At 41.3% G+C, this 20,439-nt stretch overlaps 1 protein-coding gene across 1 annotated transcript in view; it reads right to left on the bottom strand.

The window, feature by feature from the left end:
- LOC137261882 (gamma-aminobutyric acid type B receptor subunit 2-like) overlaps positions 1–20,439 on the bottom strand; it is a 156,393-nt gene that overhangs the window by 1,100 nt on the left and 134,854 nt on the right. Inside the window, exons 15-22 of the mRNA XM_067799689.1 lie at positions 18,771–18,893; positions 16,583–16,684; positions 15,183–15,407; positions 7,159–7,317; positions 6,497–6,635; positions 5,607–5,763; positions 4,698–4,835; positions 3,563–3,708 (exon numbers count right to left, since the gene is read on the bottom strand). Of these exons, the coding sequence (XP_067655790.1) occupies positions 3,563–3,708; positions 4,698–4,835; positions 5,607–5,763; positions 6,497–6,635; positions 7,159–7,317; positions 15,183–15,407; positions 16,583–16,684; positions 18,771–18,893 (1,189 nt within the window). The remainder of the gene's footprint in view (positions 1–3,562; positions 3,709–4,697; positions 4,836–5,606; positions 5,764–6,496; positions 6,636–7,158; positions 7,318–15,182; positions 15,408–16,582; positions 16,685–18,770; positions 18,894–20,439) is intronic.

Raw genomic sequence — 20,439 nt, 5'->3', positions numbered from 1 at the left:
AAAAAATTCCTTTGATACAATTTCAAAAATGTTAACCCAAAAGGTATTTTGCATGAATGGGATCTCGCAGAAAGCAAAGTGAAGTAACATTTGTTCGTTGTGGTTCGTAAATTCTGAGTGTAGGTTGGAACTGTCGAATGGAATGAACACATTTAAATATCACCACAATCTCACTGCCTCGGCAATAGCCGCCATAATGTTATCCCTCGTAGGGCCTGTATTATCAAATTGAAGTTCTCTTAGCGCTATGAAAGTCGCAGGTCAGTGTTAATGTATGACACTTACGACTATCTTAGCGCTAAGAGAGCTTCGAAAATCTAGACCCTGGTGTTTTTGATACATTATATAAAAATATGTTAGCGTTAGAAAAAGTATGACAGCTTGATTCATTGATGCACGTTGACATTTAGCGTCAACAAGCGAGGCATGGTGGATAAGTGGCCTTGTTTTCATGGAAGCCGTCTATGTATGTGTGACAATGATTACGGACATGGGTCGGCAGATAGACTGCTCAGCATTAAACTGGACACTGCCGTTCGCGCGGTGACTTATGTGGCAAGATCGAGGACATCTGAAGGCTGCGTCGTGTTAGTAGAGTTAATAAAGACGTCCTTGCTGTCGGGTATGTGGGCTAACCATCTCGCATTAAGCATTTTAGACGACGAATCCAAATGTCAAACTTCCCAATAACGCCAGACATGAGACAGCTTGACCTATACCCAAAAGCAAAGACAGAGCAGATTGATATCATCATGCTTAGTACCCTCACATGTCACGCAAAAACCCTGACTGGACACAAGCACTCACAGCTGACTGTTTAATTTCATCGGGATTAGATTTTGACAAAATGTGACAAGCATTTTTCTAGTGGATTCATCTCAAGGGAAATCTATTCGGCAGTAATATATATTTGATGTTTTCAAAAGAGGTTTGCATTTTTCATTAGGGCAAACCTATCCCGTTTTAATGGCCAGGAAACACATTGTCTGAATTGCAGAGACTTTAAAAGAACATACATAATGGAAAATACGAATGCTGTCAATAGCTCTTGTATATAGTAATCAATCCTTGATTACTGCATTTTTATATAACAAAATCAGTCATAAAGAATGTTCCCTCTGAATTTAACTAAGTTTTTTATAAAAGGAGTTCTGCTGATGTAGCGATGTTTCTGAAACACCCCTGAATGAACGCTCCCACGAGCCAGGCCCACGGTTTTAATATCAGAAATATATTTGTTTAATAATCCCGCGGTTTTCAAGATAGTTTTGGATTTTTCGACTTTTGCTATATTAAGATCTGCTTAAACTGCATTTGACTAATTGAATTATTCATTGATGAAGTTAACAGAATTACAGGAATCTGAACCAAAAAAGATTGACCGTGTGGTCATCGCTACCCGAAATGTTTTCTATTAATTACGTTCAGTCAGAAAATATATGTAACATTCCAACTAAAATTATGATGTTTACATACCTATATTACATGCTGAAATAGTAAATCACGTGACCATGCAGAATTCACAAAGCAGCATAGAATATGCATGTACACAGAGTAAATGAATGAGTTATATGAATTATGTCAAACCACAAGCATACACATCGTTCCCAATTGCATTCAGTCTGAAACATAGAAATAAGAGACTAGCATGCCGACGTATAAGGTAAACGGGTATATGAACCTCCTTAACCCAGACATGTTACACATCGGATTAACGAGGTTTCAAGTCAGGAACCATGATGATGGGAATGGATGTCTCGAGTTTTATGTTGATACTGAAATATGTGCGAGATCTGTATTTCAAGTTGATGTTGGATATTATGCATAACTGTTGTGTTTGCATATATATATACTGTTTCATCGGTGTAATATACATATTTATGAAATCAACCCAATAACGTATTCCACTTTATTTTTTTACGTGTTTTAAGTGCATACTGCTATCTGAGACAGAGTCCAGTTGTACATGCATCATCATCCAATTATTCACGATGATTTGTCACCATCAGAAACCAGCGACGTAACGAGCAGAATTTATTTTCGTTTGAGACGAAGAAAATTAGATTTCTATTCAAATGTTCAACGATGAAAGAACCGTAATTATATCTGGGGTCAGGTGGCTTTGTATGAAGAAGTATCGATTCAAAATAACAGCTTCGTGAACAAAATACAGACCAGGTTGTTGGTTGGTGCTAACAATATTGTTTCTATCAATCGCAATAGACGTTGCACAGAGGTTGAAAGTGAGTCTAAGGATGTCGTGAAAGTTGCATCAACGACAATTAGTAAACTGATAATCCTGTTGCGTCAAGTAAACACTGAAGCCTTATGTTGCGTTACAAAACAATCACGAGCGTCCCGTCTGTGTTTCAATAGGATGATTTTACAAAATGAAGAGTCTATTACTGTTAGTGGATATATTTTCGAATCACTGATCATGAAGAGTAGTAATGTCCTCTTTGAAGACTTAAAGGGACTGAGGGATCAAATCGACCTCTTTCTTGCCGGCATTTGACATATTTGTCTTGTTTTGTTCCCGCCGATGTCTCGCTTGGCTTTAATCTATCTCACGACAATTACGACCATTTTCCGGTCGATTACTACGCGTGCGACCACTTTACGGCTACGGCGATATTGTCATAATTCCATTACACGCAGCGTGTGTGATTAATGGCCCGTTTCTGCCAGGGCTGAGTCGGTCTACTCAAACAAAGAGATTTGCCTGCCGAGTGACGTTAGCGCGACATCGATGTAATTAACTAGACAAACGTAATTAAGAGTAAGATATACCCTGGAAGGTGCGTCCGTGACCTGTAACATCTATAGGCGATATTTCTCGCCTACCTCGTGCCAAGATCTAAAGGAACTCCTGACCACAATCCTGTCTACATAGCTAGGCACAACGTCATAGGTCACACCCGAACAGCTTCATCTTAATAAAGAGCTCTGTAAGGAAGTCCTTATTCCATCCCTCATCCTCATCTCTTAGAAAACATGTTTAGGAAACCGTCGTTCTTCTCCCCCAGACTGGATTAGCCTTAAACAGCGTGCGGCATCACGCCATGCTAAATAGTCTTGACTTTTTAATTATACATCTTAATTATCTGTCTGTGTCACTGACGAATGTTTTGAACCAAACGTTGGTCATTTGGATTTGTTCATTTTGATAATTCATTTATATATGTATATGACTACACTAGAAAGATGTGTTTTCAGAAACATGGAAAATTTTCATGTTGTGTTCAACATTTCAAGTTTCATTTAAATTTCAATATGCTTGTATTAGTATCCAGTATATGCTACGACACAATAACCATTGTAAGACCATCATGCACACAACACATATATACCACGAGTTATGAGAGACTCCTATACTAGTCGTTACATTCCACTGGAGATTGTTAGTGCAGACAGTTAACGATAGGGCACGAATATACACTGTTATTTTTACAATGATTCCTGTGAAGAATAACATTGTCTTTTCAGCACTATCTTACACCGCCATAATGTTAGTGACAGAAAATCAAAATCGGAAATACGGTTCGCTTGCACATGCGCAGACCTTGTAGGCTGGGAACGCTGATTGGCTCACTGCGATCCTGATCGGTCTCCGAGGAAACGTCCGAGTCCGCCCGCAGCCTGGAACAAGAAGGACGAACTCTGCTTTCTACTGTTGGGTGCTCTTCTCTTGCTATTCTATCAGGCATGCTGCAAATAGACCGATGATTAACATTCGATTAACATGTGAAAGAAAACTTCTTTGCCTCTCGCTTTTTACTGTAGAAAAATCGATGAGATGATGAGATTTGGGAACAACACGTGTGAAGCGAGAAACAGTAGTTTTTCATGTGGCAAAAACACCTGGCCACGTAGGAAACGTGATCTGAATCTCACTCAGGAGATATCACGTCCTAACTTGCTCAGTACAACTTTAACTGTTTCCCCGTATGCGATATATTTTATATGAGATATTTTCTCGGCATGTTTTGTTATGTAGGTAAGGCCAGACCAATTCTATTTCTCGTTTTACGGATGCGCCAGTCATATTTTCTCAAGAATAAGAAAAAAATCCCTGCTCAAAAAATAAGATCCTAATGTTAAGGAACGAAAAAACTTTAGCGGAACACCAAAATCATTCTTAGAAAGCTTGTGGTTAATTAGTACCGAGCGATTAAAAGTTGCCAAAAAGTCGTCTGCTTCACTCTCGCCCGCCTAAAATAACACAGACAGGTTAGGTAGCTCTGCCGCCAGAGTACTGCAACTAACCGCAGTGACGTGATGTGAGGATGGATTCTATATATTCAGTAAGTTGTATATAAATTGTGTAGGAAGCTCCTCATTTTGCTGATTTCCCGACGTCAAGAAAAATATACCGAACTGTCAAAAAGGTCGATTTAAGGTAATTAAATGTCGAAATGAGTAGTTTTAATGACAGGGTTTCATTTACAATGATGTCAAGAAATGATTTATGCATTTCTAACCCCCTAGAGTACATGTGATCTTTAATGTGATATAAATGAAATACTGTAGAGATCAGTATGAAACCTACACTCACTGAACGGATGTTTGCTGTTGTTTTGTTGCCGCTAGGCTTTCTGGAGAGAAAAAAAACGTAACGTAACGTAACGTTGGTCTGGCCTAATTAAAAATACAACAAGGTAAATATTCAACAAAAACAATGGCAAAAGAAAACATACCTATCAAAATTAACTTTAGGTTTAGGTATGTCTGTTTCAGGAGGTCCTAGATAGACTCCCCCAAACGGATCATCATCGTCTTCCTCCTCCTCGGCTGGAGACAGCACGTTGCAGGTGCGCGAAGTCAGACCCTTATTTCTTAGCAACAGAAAATTGATTATAATAAGAATTCATCTCTGTAGATCGTTTTCTGTTTTATGTGATTTTGATGCCATCTTGGCATGCCGGAATGTAATGAAGCTCTAATTAACATCACAGCAGCACGAAGGGTCATTTAGGACAACCATCTAGTCAGGGTCATTGTCAACAACTTGCCCATCATCTCAAGGTCTAATGTCACAGAACTTGCTCGGCATTAATGCTTTCAAACCTTTTCGTTGTTGACGTTGCCCGTTCGAACATGGCCTCGTTCTGTCCCAGGAGTTAAGAACAAAGAGTAACTGTGTGAAGTTAATGTTAAGATAGGGTCTCCGTTTCACAAAAATGATCTTGGGCAATGACTTTGAAATTGTTTTACGAGAAAATGGAGTGCCGCCCGTTGACTACTCGGTTGTATAATTACATGTACTGTGGTCGAGGGTGCATATCACTTTAACAAACCCAGGGCCTTGCTACACGTTCAGATTGATTAAGGTTCTATCAACAAAACATCAATTAGTACCACGATTAGCGCAACTTCAGTTTGACGAACTAACACTTTAACCAAAAAGCTACTGTAGGTTATGGGAAGTGTTGAAATAGGGACAATACCAGGGAACTTATCAACAAAGGCCCCATTCCTTAAAGCGGGTCTTGCGACATGTTAACAGTGACTCCTGTCTGGAACACAGGTTCAAGGTATGTACTGGCAATATTGCTTCGTTGAACGGCGCCAGGAGCAGTGATCTGTGGGAGACAGAATGAACCTACCTGAGATCCGCTAGTTCTATAACCTCTGGTCGAAGCCTGTCAGTGAGTAATCGGACTTTAGATGTCCTGGCCAAGGGCGGAGAGTCGGCCCACAGACTCGTGGTGCCGCTGACCTCGGAGTACGTGGAGGTGCAGTCAGCCTCGGAGGCACTGGAAGCTAACGGGACGTTTGAACATTAATGATGCATCATTTTGAGATTAACGTTATATACGTGTAAAATACCCAGAGTGGATGAAAATGATCGTACTGTGAAAGGAAAGCTGGACCGCTAGTTCTAGGCACAGGGGCGGTTCACAGCAGGTGTTACTGTGATGTGTTGGGGCCTAAAGCGATGTGATTGGGGTGCAGGAATTGTACATGAAAAGGGGAGCTCAACGTCATTAAAATACAGTGACCGTAAAAATATGACCGACAGGGATCCAGTGACTGACCTGAGCATCGAATTTCGACACACTGACATACATCAACCAAGTCAGCGAGCAAGACGACCAAATCACGCACATCACCTCTTTCTGAAAACATGCGGTACGGAACACCGATCCTAACTTAGATCTTCATGTGTCGACAGACCACAGGGACGGAACAGACGGCAGAAGGGTGCCATACGACAGTAGATGTGGACAGACGAGAGCAGAAGAGTTACAGACGACGGAAGAAGGGTAAGAGATTACGGTGAACTATGTGAACTAAGAGGGATCAATATTATATATAGCTTATAATCAAGAAGGGATACGACCAAAACAGACTTTTGGCGCAACGCAAAAGTGACTGTGAGATGATGATGGAGAAGGACAGGCAAGTGACGATGGAAGGACGACGGAACCTATAACCAGTGAATTCTGGTCCGGAAGTCCTACTTCCTTTCACAACAAGGAGCATGGGTACTCACAACGAGATATTTTGCTGGGCGAGACATCCGAGACCCTGAGCTCCAGCACCTTCTTGTGCACGGCGGATCTGATGCCTAGATCGTACGTTGACGCTTCCTCACCAAGCTGCTCCAGTATATGTTCTACCTCGGAGGCTCGCTGCAACGTCATCACAAGCAGAATATAAAGCAACTACAAACCAATATGGTGCATTCCTCATGTGCTGACGCAAAATATAATTTTAGTGCTAAATATTATTTTTGTTGTTTTCTTAACTGTCAGTAAAACTGTGAGTGTAAAATGTACAGGATCTTTAAAGTAAGGACAAGCAAGTTTGAATTTGTTTCTTGTTCGAGTGATGTTCCAGTGAGAAGCGATATATCAACACTGCGTTGAAAATGAATAACCTTATAATTTCTCTAGTTTAGAAAACTGTCAGATGATATGAAGAACAAACAAGTCTGATAGTGTTAATGACACATTTCTCCGTATAAGAGCCAAAATCAACAACATAAATATATTGTCAATCCGCAAAACATGTCATTTCTGAAGACCGGATCAGTGAACATGAGGTCAGGTGGGAGGTGTTGAGATCTCTGTTCCCTGACAGCGAACTTTTCACGTTGCTGGAAGTTCCAATGAACATTTCAAAATCATGTATTACAATGTTTTCGTTACTTACTTGAGCTAAAATCTCTCTTAATTTCCTATTTTCTTCTCCTATAGTTCTAATTTTCAGCTGTAGTTCGCTACTATCTGTGGCGTCTTTTTTGGACGTCTTCTTCAGCGTTGCGCGAACACGCGTGTCGTTACCCTTGGGGTTCCGCCGCAGTGTAATCATCTGCAACACATACACCTTCATACAGAAACTGCAACGTCACATACATTGTGCTACACTGGAACAAAACAAACATAGTGCACTCTACTGCAGTTGCCGTACTACCTTGGCAAAAGGTAGGAACAGCATTGCATCTTCAGGATTTAAAATAATCAGGATGCCGCTGTACGAAATGATTTGACCTTCGGTGATCCCATATCTTAACACAGACTTAATAAAGTCTTAGCACAGATCAACACCCAGATCTGTACACTAAAGACAATGACTCGGTGATAAGTCTCAAGCTGGAGAACAAGTTTCATCACACTGTCCTCTGTGTGGATTTGTCAGATTCACTTTATAGTCTTGTGGTTAAAACGATCACTTTACGATCACTTGTCACGCCAAAGACTCGGAGAGATGCTGGTGTCCCCCACCGAAATATGGGTAGAATGTTGCTAAGAGCGGTGTAAGACTATACTCACTTACTTCATAACTGTTCTGAATCGGTTAAACGATGTCCTTTCTCAACATGATGTATATATTTCCAACCAAAATGTGCTTTGCACTATTAGAGAAAACCTTTCTTAGATGGCTAAAGCAACTTATGATGCATATATCATATCATTATGTGTATCTGTATGATAACATTCACTTGTGGGCTAACATTCCAGTACATTACCTGATCAATTATATCTCCAGAAAACATCATATCTCTCCAGTAAAGGTAATCTTTCAATTGCTACCGCGGAAATGATAAGTGCAAGTACCAAAGACTTTAATTTTGCTAGCACATTATAACATATGTTATACGATGTTGTCTTCATCAAGTATGTAAAAGGTTTTTTTTCTTCGTTGAGTTACTCAAAACCTCTAGATGCACCTCTATACACACCATAAGTACCTTTGTGTATTGCTCTAGTTAAATTCCACAGTCCAGATACTGTAAAAACAGCTGGTCGAGACATGGTTAACGGTGAAAAGCCCTCCCATGATACTCAAGTCGTTTTATGACCTGACGCGGCGACTCCCTCAAGTCCGGTGCAGTCATGTGAGTTTGTCAATTTGTCTTGCTAGGAGCTGAATCTCACCAAGCCATAAATAATGTAAGCTGAACGGATCCCCTTGTCGTCTAACGTGTATAGGACGGGAGACTTTACAAGCTGTTTATCAGTCCCTCGTGAACTATACTCGTCATTATGACGCCATAAAGTTGTCTTGTCTTATAATCGAAAATATTTCATCATAAACGAGAGAGCAATAAGATGGTTGTTGGTGGGCTGGACGAGAGAGTGCCTCTCTCTCTGTCGTTCTCTCTAATTCTACGCGGCACTCGGCAACATTACATCTATTATAATAGAATCTGGACCACACAAACCGGTGGTCGACGACAAGAGCATCGACCTACGCAATCGGGAACCGATGACACGTGTCATCCAAGTCTTCGAGTCTGAGTACTCGAACCCGTTAGTCGCATCGTATGACAAGTATGGGTTAGTGCAGATCAGTTGTAATCCGGATCTTCATGGGTCATAATCATTAAGAATTTGTTGTCCGAAATAGTTCGTGGTTGAAGTAAAACATTCAGCAAAGACGGAATGACGAATGATCGAACGAATGGTCTGAAATGCTGATAACTCAATTCTAAATACCAGTACATCTGAACACACTCGAAGTGAGTTCAATGCCCTTACGCACATTTAAAAGGAAAAACACATATTACGTGTTAAAGATTAGAACGTGTTTCATAATAGGTAGAAATTGTTAGTTTTCTCGTTGGCAGTAACGCGACGATTGCTATTGAAAAGAAAATTAACATCCTTGAACATTGAAAACTTTCATGTCAAAAATTCCGATAATTGAAGAAAAGAACCATTTTGGCTGAACAAGAAATGCTGAATTGTAACAGTCCCACACGTAAGGAAGTGGCAGATACAACGTGATACATGACAGGGCCCTAGTTAGTGACACTGAAAAAAATGAATGTCAAGTGTCATTGCCATTACGTGACTAAGTAGGTCAGATCTCTGTCCTCACAAAATTGACAATATTTCAGAAACATCATTCATAATTCATTACGTTATTTGAACAATATTTGAAAAAAATGTTACATGATAATGACTCCTTGAAATCACCCACCAAGAGACGATATTGGTTCTGTCGTGTTTTAGCCGACAGAAAACTCAACAGAAGAATAGGTCAGGATCAGAAGGTTCGGCATACTTTGTAACTACAGTTTGCATCCAAAGAAAGCAAGCGTGGCAGCCAAAAAAACCCCGGTCATGTTCAGATGACTGAGTTAAAATTTAAAGTTTTATTGGCAAGCTTTCAGCCAATATCGTGATTAGAAACGTTATACATACATACACGGTAAAAATAAGTAACTAATGTAAAATCCTGTCATCAAAGAACTTTACAAGAACTTAAGTCATAAGATATGTTGTTGATATGTCACATAAACTAGTATGTAACCATAAACATATTTCTTCATATTTAATAATACGTAAAAAGCGGCCTATACGAAGCTCGCAAGCAAGTAAAAGGGGTTGTGAGGACTTAACATAATGATATTATTACAAAGCATAGTCAAATCACAGAAAATGTTCGAGACATACAACGGGTCTGCTATACCTGTTAGTCGGGAAGAATCGGTGTACATGTAAGCTCAAAATATTATCGCCGTATTCCCGAGACAGTTAATGAATGTGTTTGTCCCTTAGAGAGTTAGTGCGTGTGAGTCTGGTTCCCCTAGGAAGTTCATGCTTGGGTGAGTTTCGCTCTACAAACAAATTGTCATTTGGAGTCGACCAGAGTTTCTAAAACTTTTCTAATTATTTGAGGTCTCTGTGTTGTAAGCAATACTCCAGAAATCACAAGAATAGGTTGATTCCAGAGGCAGAACAATTACATTATAATATATAGTGAACAATGTCTCGCCTAAAGCCACTTGCTGGTATTTGTATATCTTGTCTATGATATTGTTCAAAGATCAAAAGCTCAGTTTCATTTGCTTCAGTCGTACGTTTTCATTGTCAAAATTTTCTGGCTGTGAAGCAGCATCATGTGATGAACGTGTCAGCCCTTGGTGAAGGGAACACCAACGTGAAATGACGGGGAAACTACGCAAGCACAACAGTAACATCTTCTGTCTGACACATACCTTCCCCATAAGGACACTATGGATATCCTTATCACATATCGAGTGGTATATGTTCACGCTGTCGTCACTGGGACTATATCCTGATTGAAAGTAGACACGAGCTGCTATCAAGGAAAGGTCAAACGATGCAGCACATGACAGCAATACATTAGAAGTGCCCAACGTCCCCACAAAGATACTTGACATACATTGTCATTACATCCACACAAACGACACACTGTCCCCTTTTAGCCTCGCTTCAAGACATCGTGCCTCATTGCAATTTAGATGTCAGCCCCTCCTCGACAAATTTAATGGTGACACGCAAGCTGTAGTTTTTCAGAAACGATTCATTGCTGTTTTCCAATTCTGAGTTGTTGGCATGTATTGGTTTGAAATGGCGACCGAGTCTAAAAAGGAGTAGAATAAGTGGAAGCACTTGTCATTGACAGCAATGACGGTTACCTAGTCCGGACAGAATGTAATAACAGTAGACATCGTAATCTTCCTATGTGATGTTTCACATACATGAAATGTCAGTACCACAGACATGGGTATTCAGGCTGTGATGGTATAGGTCACAGGTGCGTATGGTTTCCAGTGACGGTGTCATGACCATCCATTATGAAGTGTCAGTACAACAGACATGGTATACAGGCTGTGATGGTATAGGTCACAGGTGCGTATGGTTTCCAGTGACGGTGTCATGGCCATCCATTATGAAGTGTCAGTACAACAGACATGGTATACAGGCTGTGATGGTATAGGTCACAGGTCCATATGGTTTCCAGTGACGGTGTCATGGCCATCCATTATGAAGTGTCAGTACAACAGACATGGGTATTCAGGCTGTGATGGTATAGGTCACAGGTCCATATGGTTTCCAGTGACGGTGTCATGGCCATCCATTATGAAGTGTCAGTACAACAGACATGGTATACAGGCTGTGATGGTATAGGTCACAGGTCCATATGGTTTCCAGTGACGGTGTCATGGCCATCCATTATGAAGTGTCAGTACAACAGACATGGTATACAGGCTGTGATGGTATAGGTCACAGGTCCATATGGTTTCCAGTGACGGTGTCATGGCCATCCATTATGAAGTGTCAGTACAACAGACATGGTATACAGGCTGTGATGGTATAGGTCACAGGTCCATATGGTTTCCAGTGACGGTGTCATGGCCATCCATTATGAAGTGTCAGTACAACAGACATGGTATACAGGCTGTGATGGTATAGGTCACAGGTCCGTATGGTTTCCAGTGACGGTGTCATGGCCATCCATTATGAAGTGTCAGTACAACAGACATGGTATACAGGCTGTGATGGTATAGCTCACAGGTGCGTATGGTTTCCAGTGACGGTGTCATGGCCATCCATTATGAAGTGTCAGTACAATTGGCATGGTATTCAGGCTGTGATGGTATAGGTCACAGGTGCGTATGGTTTCCAGTGACGGTGTCATGGCCATCCATTATGAAGTGTCAGTACAACAGACATGGTATACAGGCTGTGATGGTATAGGTCACAGGTCCATATGGTTTCCAGTGACGGTGTCATGGCCATCCATTATGAAGTGTCAGTACAACAGACATGGTATACAGGCTGTGATGGTATAGGTCACAGGTGCGTATGGTTTCCAGTGACGGTGTCATGGCCATCCATTATGAAGTGTCAGTACAACAGACATGGTATTCAGGCTGTGATGGTATAGGTCACAGGTGCATATGGTTTCCAGTGACGGTGTCATGGCCATCCATTATGAAGTGTCAGTACCACAGACATGGTATACAGGCTGTGATGGTATAGGTCACAGGTGCGTATGGTTTCCAGTGACGGTGTCATGGCCATCCACTATGAAGTGTCAGTACAACAGACATGGTATACAGGCTGTGATGGTATAGGTCACAGGTCCATATGGTTTCCAGTGACGGTGTCATGGCCATCCATTATGAAGTGTCAGTACAACAGACATGGTATACAGGCTGTGATGGTATAGGTCACAGGTGCGTATGGTTTCCAGTGACGGTGTCATGGCCATCCACTATGAAGTGTCAGTACAACAGACATGGTATACAGGCTGTGATGGTATAGGTCACAGGTCCATATGGTTTCCAGTGACGGTGTCATGGCCATCCATTATGAAGTGTCAGTACCACAGACATGGTATACAGGCTGTGATGGTATAGGTCACAGGTCCATATGGTTTCCAGTGACGGTGTCATGGCCATCCATTATGAAGTGTCAGTACAACAGACATGGTATACAGGCTGTGATGGTATAGGTCACAGGTCCATATGGTTTCCAGTGACGGTGTCATGGCCATCCATTATGAAGTGTCAGTACAACAGACATGGTATACAGGCTGTGATGGTATAGGTCACAGGTCCATATGGTTTCCAGTGACGGTGTCATGGCCATCCATTATGAAGTGTCAGTACAACAGACATGGTATACAGGCTGTGATGGTATAGGTCACAGGTCCATATGGTTTCCAGTGACGGTGTCATGGCCATCCACTATGAAGTGTCAGTACCACAGACATGGGTATTCAGGCTGTGATGGTATAGGTCACAGGTCCATATGGTTTCCAGTGACGGTGTCATGGCCATCCATTATGAAGTGTCAGTACAACAGACATGGGTATTCAGGCTGTGATGGTATAGGTCACAGGTCCATATGGTTTCCAGTGACGGTGTCATGGCCATCCACTATGAAGTGTCAGTACAACAGACATGGTATTCAGGCTGTGATGGTATAGGTCACAGGTGCGTATGGTTTCCAGTGACGGTGTCATGGCCATCCATTATGAAGTGTCAGTACAACAGACATGGTATTCAGGCTGTGATGGTATAGGTCACAGGTGCGTATGGTTTCCAGTGACGGTGTCATGGCCATCCATTATGAAGTGTCAGTACAACAGACATGGTATACAGGCTGTGATGGTATAGGTCACAGGTGCGTATGGTTTCCAGTGACGGTGTCATGGCCATCCATTATGAAGTGTCAGTACAACAGACATGGTATACAGGCTGTGATGGTATAGGTCACAGGTGCGTATGGTTTCCAGTGACGGTGTCATGGCCATCCATTATGAAGTGTCAGTACAACAGACATGGTATACAGGCTGTGATGGTATAGGTCACAGGTGCATATGGTTTCCAGTGACGGTGTCATGGCCATCCATTATGAAGTGTCAGTACAACAGACATGGTATACAGGCTGTGATGGTATAGGTCACAGGTCCATATGGTTTCCAGTGACGGTGCCTTTACCCTCCATTTGTCTGAACATCTGAAGGAATTGGGCTTGGTAGTACTTGTGTTGTCAGGTTAGCTTTCTATGACAGTTGCTGCGGTACGATTCTGCGAAACCACATACATCATACACTCGTGATGCTTAACTAAACTATAAAACCTTGTTATTCCGTCCCATGGATAAGGAATCACTGTTTCCCTGACAATTACAGTCAGGCATCTCAAAACTCCTTCAAAGGGCATTATTCAGCACCCATGATTTCTTATGAATCGATACACTGCATGTGTGCTGCCGACAACGATGTAACGTCTCTTTATCTTACTTCAGTCTCAGAGGAGATAACTGAGTATCCTTGGCAGCATGTCATGGAAGTAATGTAATCTTTGAACTCTTTGTAAAGAAACGATGTAACATTGGCATTATGAAAAAACAACTAGGAATGATATGGTTTCGGGGAAGAAATGTGTTCTGATTCATGTTTCCTGAAACCAACGAGACAGGAATATCGCGAAGAAAGAATGCTGGAAGTCCGAAGGGAAATAATGCAGTCTTATATACGCCTCATGAAAACAACGAGGTTTATGACTGTCTCTAGCAAGCAGTGTATGCAGTCAAGGTGGAAGTAATGATGTTTTATGAACGTCTTCCGAAAACAAAAAGATTTAAGGTTTGGGCGAGGAAACAATGAAATCAAGGGGAAAAGAGTCTATACCTCCTATGAAACAAAAAGGTTTAAGGTAGTCATTAAGGAACAATTTGAAAGTTTGAGGGTAAATAATGTGGTACCAAATACGTGTTTTGAAAACAAGTATTGTCACCAGGGACTATTCAATTGTTTGGAGGTAAACTGTCAATATTCCTATGCACGAGTCGTCTCTGGATGCACGATGGTGGTTTAGTCACGCAAAAACAGGTCGATCTGTCAGATGAGAAAGAATGTTGGCCTGCTATGTAACAGAACATACTGACATATTTTGAAATTGCAAGGATGAAGGCTTCTAAAATTATGATTAGCCTTAAGACCACACTGTCAGTTTCATTTCACTATTAGAAACTTTAGACTGGGATGGTTGTGGGCTTTATGGTTGAGGCGTTTGCTCGTCCAAGATTGGTTTGTTTCATCACATAGGTACATTATGTAAAGTCCGTTTCTGGTGGCCCTCCCTGTGAGATTGCTGGAATAGTGATAAAAACGGCGTAAAACTAAACTCACTCAATACAATAACATCCGAGATAGAACTGTTCTTCAGCAACCCATGCTTGTAAGTGGTGACGAGGCATCGGGTGGTTAGGATCGCTGACTTGGATAACACATGCCATTGCATCCCAGTTACATAGATCGATGTCGATCACTGGATTGTCTGGTCCAAACTAAACAACAGACAGCCATCAAATAGCTGGAATACTGCTGAGTGAGGCGAAAAGCGAAAACATAAATATACTCACTCATTCCAATACTGATAGGTAGCCAAATGATTGTGCACATACCTTTGGCATAAACACAAGGCACAGTGTGATTGTTGTACAGAACAGGATACAGAGGCTGATGATGATGAAGGAGGAATTGGGCTGGTCCTTGATGAGGAAAGACACAGCACCCCCACACACGCACATAATGACCACGTTGTACACGCTCATGCCGATGTACTTGGAATCGTTCAATGCAGGGATGCTCACGTGTCGAGTTTCCCACGCCAGAAAACAACCAAATACCTGCGAAATAAATTGATATCGAAACGTTGACATGCATACAACAAACTCCCCAATTTGATACATTAACTCAAAACTAGAAAATAGTATCCATGTTTTTCTATAGCTTTAGTAATACTGTTCATTCTATGAACATTGCTTAAATGATTTTTTACAGCTTCTACAAACACATGCGTTTGGTGGAACATTGAGACACGTCTGTGTCCAGGATCAAAGGGGTTAATCACCTCAGTGTGTCAGATTGTGTCAGAACGCGATACATAATATTTAGAAATTCAGAGTACAGGAACATATTTCTTTAAAATCATTAAACTGGGATATATTCAATGCCGCGCCATATATTCTGTACGCCTATGAGAATATTTCGATTGTGACGTCAAAGTAACGTAGTACATAACCTTCCTCGGTATAGGCATGCATTCCTACTGCACTAGCTGATTAAGTCAAACAGAAATGACATACCATTTAAAACTACTGTGTCCATGTGTGTGTGTGTGTCTGTGCATTCCTAATGCACTAGCTGATTAAGTCAAACAGAAATGACACACCATTTGAAACTACTCTGTCCATGTGTGTGTGTGTGTCTGTGCATTCCTACTGCACTAGCTGATTAAGTCAAACAGAAATGACATACCATTTGAAACTACTCTGTCCATGTGTGTGTGTGTGTGTCTGTGCATTCCTACTGCACTAGCTGATTAAGTCAAACAGAAATGACACACCATTTGAAACTACTGTGTCCATGTGTGTGTGTGTGTCTGTGCATTCCTACTGCACTAGCTGATTAAGTCAAACAGAAATGACATACCATTTGAAACTACTCTGTCCATGTGTGTGTGTGTGTGTCTGTGCATTCCTACTGCACTAGCTGAATAAGTCAAACAGAAATGACATACCATTTGAAACTACTCTGTCCATGTGTGTGTGTGTGTCTGTGCATTCCTACTGCACTAGCTGATTAAGTCAAACAGAAATGACATACCATTTGAAACTACTCTGTCCATGTGTGTGTGTCTGTGCATTCCTACTGCACTAGCTGATTAAGTCAAACAGAAATGACATACCATTTGAAACTACTCTGTCCATGTGTGTGTGTGTGTCTGTGTGTATGTGTTTGTGTGTGTGTGTGTGTGTGTGTGTGTGTGTGTGTGTGCGTACGTGCGAGAGTGTCTACTTACGAGGAGTAGGCCTTTATATGCATAAATGGATCCCAACCAGATCTCCATAAATTCACTCTTGCAATATTCTAACACAGGAGTAACACTGTAGTCCTCGTAAACCTAAATAGGAAAAAGGAAAGTCATTAGAATCAATCTTTCAGCAGCTTACCAGTATCAAACAGTCCATGTACTTTACAATCCCCGGAAAATCCAATATCATAAAATCTAGCCCATACATTCAGCGCCAACAAATTATGTTGCAGTTGTGAAAAGGTTATCATTATTTGGGAAGAGTAACATCCATGAATTATTCATTTACACACATCTTTCCACAACAGACAATACTGTTTACATTTAAGATCAAAATGTGTTAGAAGAGGCAACGACCTTTGTTTCGTGTTTTCATAGACGTTTCGTATTTTACGAAAGGTTGAATTTCTACAAAATACGTGACAGTTTGAAAGAGGCCATAAGCGTTACATTACTGAAAAATCTATCGAGTTCTACAAACACGATCACATTGGAATAGAACGACAAAACTAATTCAAACAAAATCTCGTTCACCAATTTCAAGTTTATATCGCATAAACGTTAAGCGGTAACAAGGTATTACAACAACGTGCCTCAAACCTCTTGACTGAGATCTCTACCCTGCAGAAGCCGCTGAGGTATTGTGTTCAGCACGATGGTTTGTCTCAGCACCGACACGAGAGTAGGAACCACAGACTTAGCTCAAGCTATTGGTGGTGAAGGTGCAAGTGTGATGGAGACTCAGAGGTAATTGAATCTGAGGCTGTATTCCGGGAGGGTACCAGGGAACACAAGACGATCTCACCTCTCCTAGCGGCGCCATTTTTGCCTGTCTAAACCTCGGTCTCCTCCGGAGAATACAGCCAAGTTGAGACTCTCCACGTAATACGTTCATCGTCTTCGACAGCTAAGACATGCTCTTATTGTATTTTCATTTCCGAGATTGTTCATTTCCTATTTAAACCTATTTGAAGTTTCATCGCAAAGTGTATTGGTTTTACATGTGTAGATAAACGCGTGAAAGCTGAAATGTGAGTTTAACACACAGCAGTAATTATAGTGAAATAACGACAGTATTTATAACTGTTTAAATCAATCACTGTCAATACAGTCTACCATCGCGGTTGCTGCTGTCGTGGAAGGTGAAGTTGGGGGCTATTTAGTGAGCTGGTGCAGCTCTACATGCCGGCGTTTAAATGGATGTCTGTTTCTGTATCAGGTTTAATACTCTTTGTGTCCGAAATTGACATCAGCGAGGAAAAGCACTGGAAGTCTTTGGGTCAACGCACCATGGCCAACAGCGTGGTCAAAACATGTGTTCGTCATTCTAGGTTCAAAGCCTCAGCTAGTGTCAACATGAAGTTGGGGTTTAGAGAAGGACAAAAGACAAAGTCTGTGAATAAACATTTTTTTATATTTTTATGCAAGAATCTATATCGAAACGTCGCATCGTCCGAATAAGGAAGTTGTTCATCAAGACAGCTTGCCTATTTCTCTCGGTACATGCATCACAGTTTTTAATTAACCATAAACAGTAGACCATGCCATTCAGACGTGTCAGATATGGAAACAACAAATTAGAAATAGTTCCCCGGGTTTGACAGGGTCGTACACCTGTGCCAGGATGAAAACGCAAAAAAAACCACCGCATTTCCATCTTTCCTACCCAATATTTAGGGGGTTGCACATCTGTAGATTGACAAATAATGTTGCACCAACGTCCAGCACCAACTCTCAAACCCTTGGCACAAAGTGTAAAACCCATTCCTGGTGTCCCCAATCTTGATGCTGCTCAAATATTGTTAAAAGCGCATAAAACCCAACTCATTCACTTTGAACATTACCGGTAGGTTTTGGGCCATCTTACCTCAGGAGTCAGGTTTTTCTGGGTCCTCCATCGGGAAACTAGCAGCACAAACATCACCATCACCTCCCACCATCTTACCTTAGGGGTCAGGTTTTTCTCGGTATCCATCGGGAAACTAGCAGCACAAACATCACCACCACCTCCCACCGTCTTACCTTAGGGGTCAGGTTTTTCTCGGTTTCCATCGGGAAACTAGCAGCACAAACATCACCACCAACTCCCACACTCTTACCTTAGGGGCCAGGTTTTTCTCGGCCCTCAACAGGAAACTAGCAGCAAAAACATCACCATCACCTTCCACCAGCTTACCTCGGGAGCCAGGTTTTTCTCGGCCCTCTGTATGGGGTCGTACACCTGCCAGGCCACCAGAATGACAGCATCCAGAAGCACCAACACACATACGATCAGAAACAGCTTGTAGTCCTTGATCACCTGAGGACATAAGCAAACATCTTGAAAAACTAAGGAACTTAATACAGATACTGCATTTGTCATTTAATGGGTAGGTTTGGAGTCAATTCCATAACTCAGTGTCCAAGACATTGAGTAAATAAGCATATTCTAAACGAGTCACGTCAGTTTGCTAACCAGCAATGCCCAAACTGATGTAATGCAATTTTTGGAACCAAAATCAATTGGTTTGGCTCTGGACAAGCAGTGGTCAGAGGCAAGTGGTGACCCCTGAAAAGTTGTCTGGGACCACCAGACCACGGTTCAACCTTTCCCTCTGAATTCCTGAAACTTTTCCCTTTCAGAGTCGTTCTGATATGTTCTTTGGTGTGTAAGCTGCAAACCTATTCCATGGGGTGCACCAACATGTAAAACATCTATGAGCTACCCAACTTCAGTCGCTCCTCCCGAAATATACTTACACATCGTGATATAAGCGTATACACTCCATATTAGAGATTCTAAATAATTCCAAATTATGTGCCCTCGCTAGACAATTTGAAAACAAGATCGGTATTAAATTGAAAATGGTTATTACCATATGTGTCATTTGTCACAAAACCATCCGTTATTCCAATACAACATGAATATGGAGATTAGTAATTTAACTATGGACATTTTTGACTTGATAATCGGTAGCTATAATTATAATTGTAAATGCAAGTACGGATTTCTTGCTGAATGACAGATTTACCCTACTGCTCGTACTTCTTTGTCCCCCTTCTTCCACACACACAACTAAACCCTATCCCCACCACCATAAAAACAGTCAAACAAAACACTAAAAGAAAACAATACAAACAAAGAAACAAACAAACCCAAAGCAAAGTCGAAAATAAACAATAGATACCAAAACAAAAACTCATAACGGAACGTAGAAAACGACGTTCAGATGATAACAATTCATGATACTTTAATCTCGAAGGGCCAGTGTTGACCATACTCCATCAAAGCTAAAACTAAATATTCTCACGGTTTCGTCAGGTCAAAAAATGTCAGTCATCACGGATTCGTGTATCCGATTAAACATAATGGACAACCATGTACCGTTATTGTCAACCTTGAACGTATCTATAAACCGTGAAGATCATACAGAGAGGTGTTCTAGTAGCATGTACGAAATGGCGGTAATTCCCATTCAAGTAGCTTGCTGTTTATAATAAAGCACTCAGATCGCACAGAACCAACAAAAATCACATCTCAATCCTCATCACTGACAAAAAAACCCCAGTATTTCATGTTATTGCATAGAGAACTTGTGATGTGTAAAGCACCCCGTTGTAAACTAACCTCGCGGTGCCGCGTCTAGACAACCCGCAAAGGCAAACCACTAAAACACCCATTTTCTCCACATTATTCCGCTAACATTCTCTAATGCCTTCTTTATACAAGATTGATCAGGTCGTAAATATCCTTGACTTAAACTCAGCATGGTCGAAATTCAAACATGGAATTCCGTTTACTATAAGAAAGCGTTATTAAGCCGTGTGTAATAGCAGACCAGGATACCCATACTGACATGATCTAT

This window comes from Haliotis asinina, chromosome 14 (assembly GCF_037392515.1).
Source record: "Haliotis asinina isolate JCU_RB_2024 chromosome 14, JCU_Hal_asi_v2, whole genome shotgun sequence".
Classification (NCBI taxonomy): domain Eukaryota; kingdom Metazoa; phylum Mollusca; class Gastropoda; order Lepetellida; family Haliotidae; genus Haliotis; species Haliotis asinina.
The sequence above is the reverse complement of the archived record's forward strand: the minus strand, read 5'-3'. Positions and strand labels throughout refer to the sequence as shown.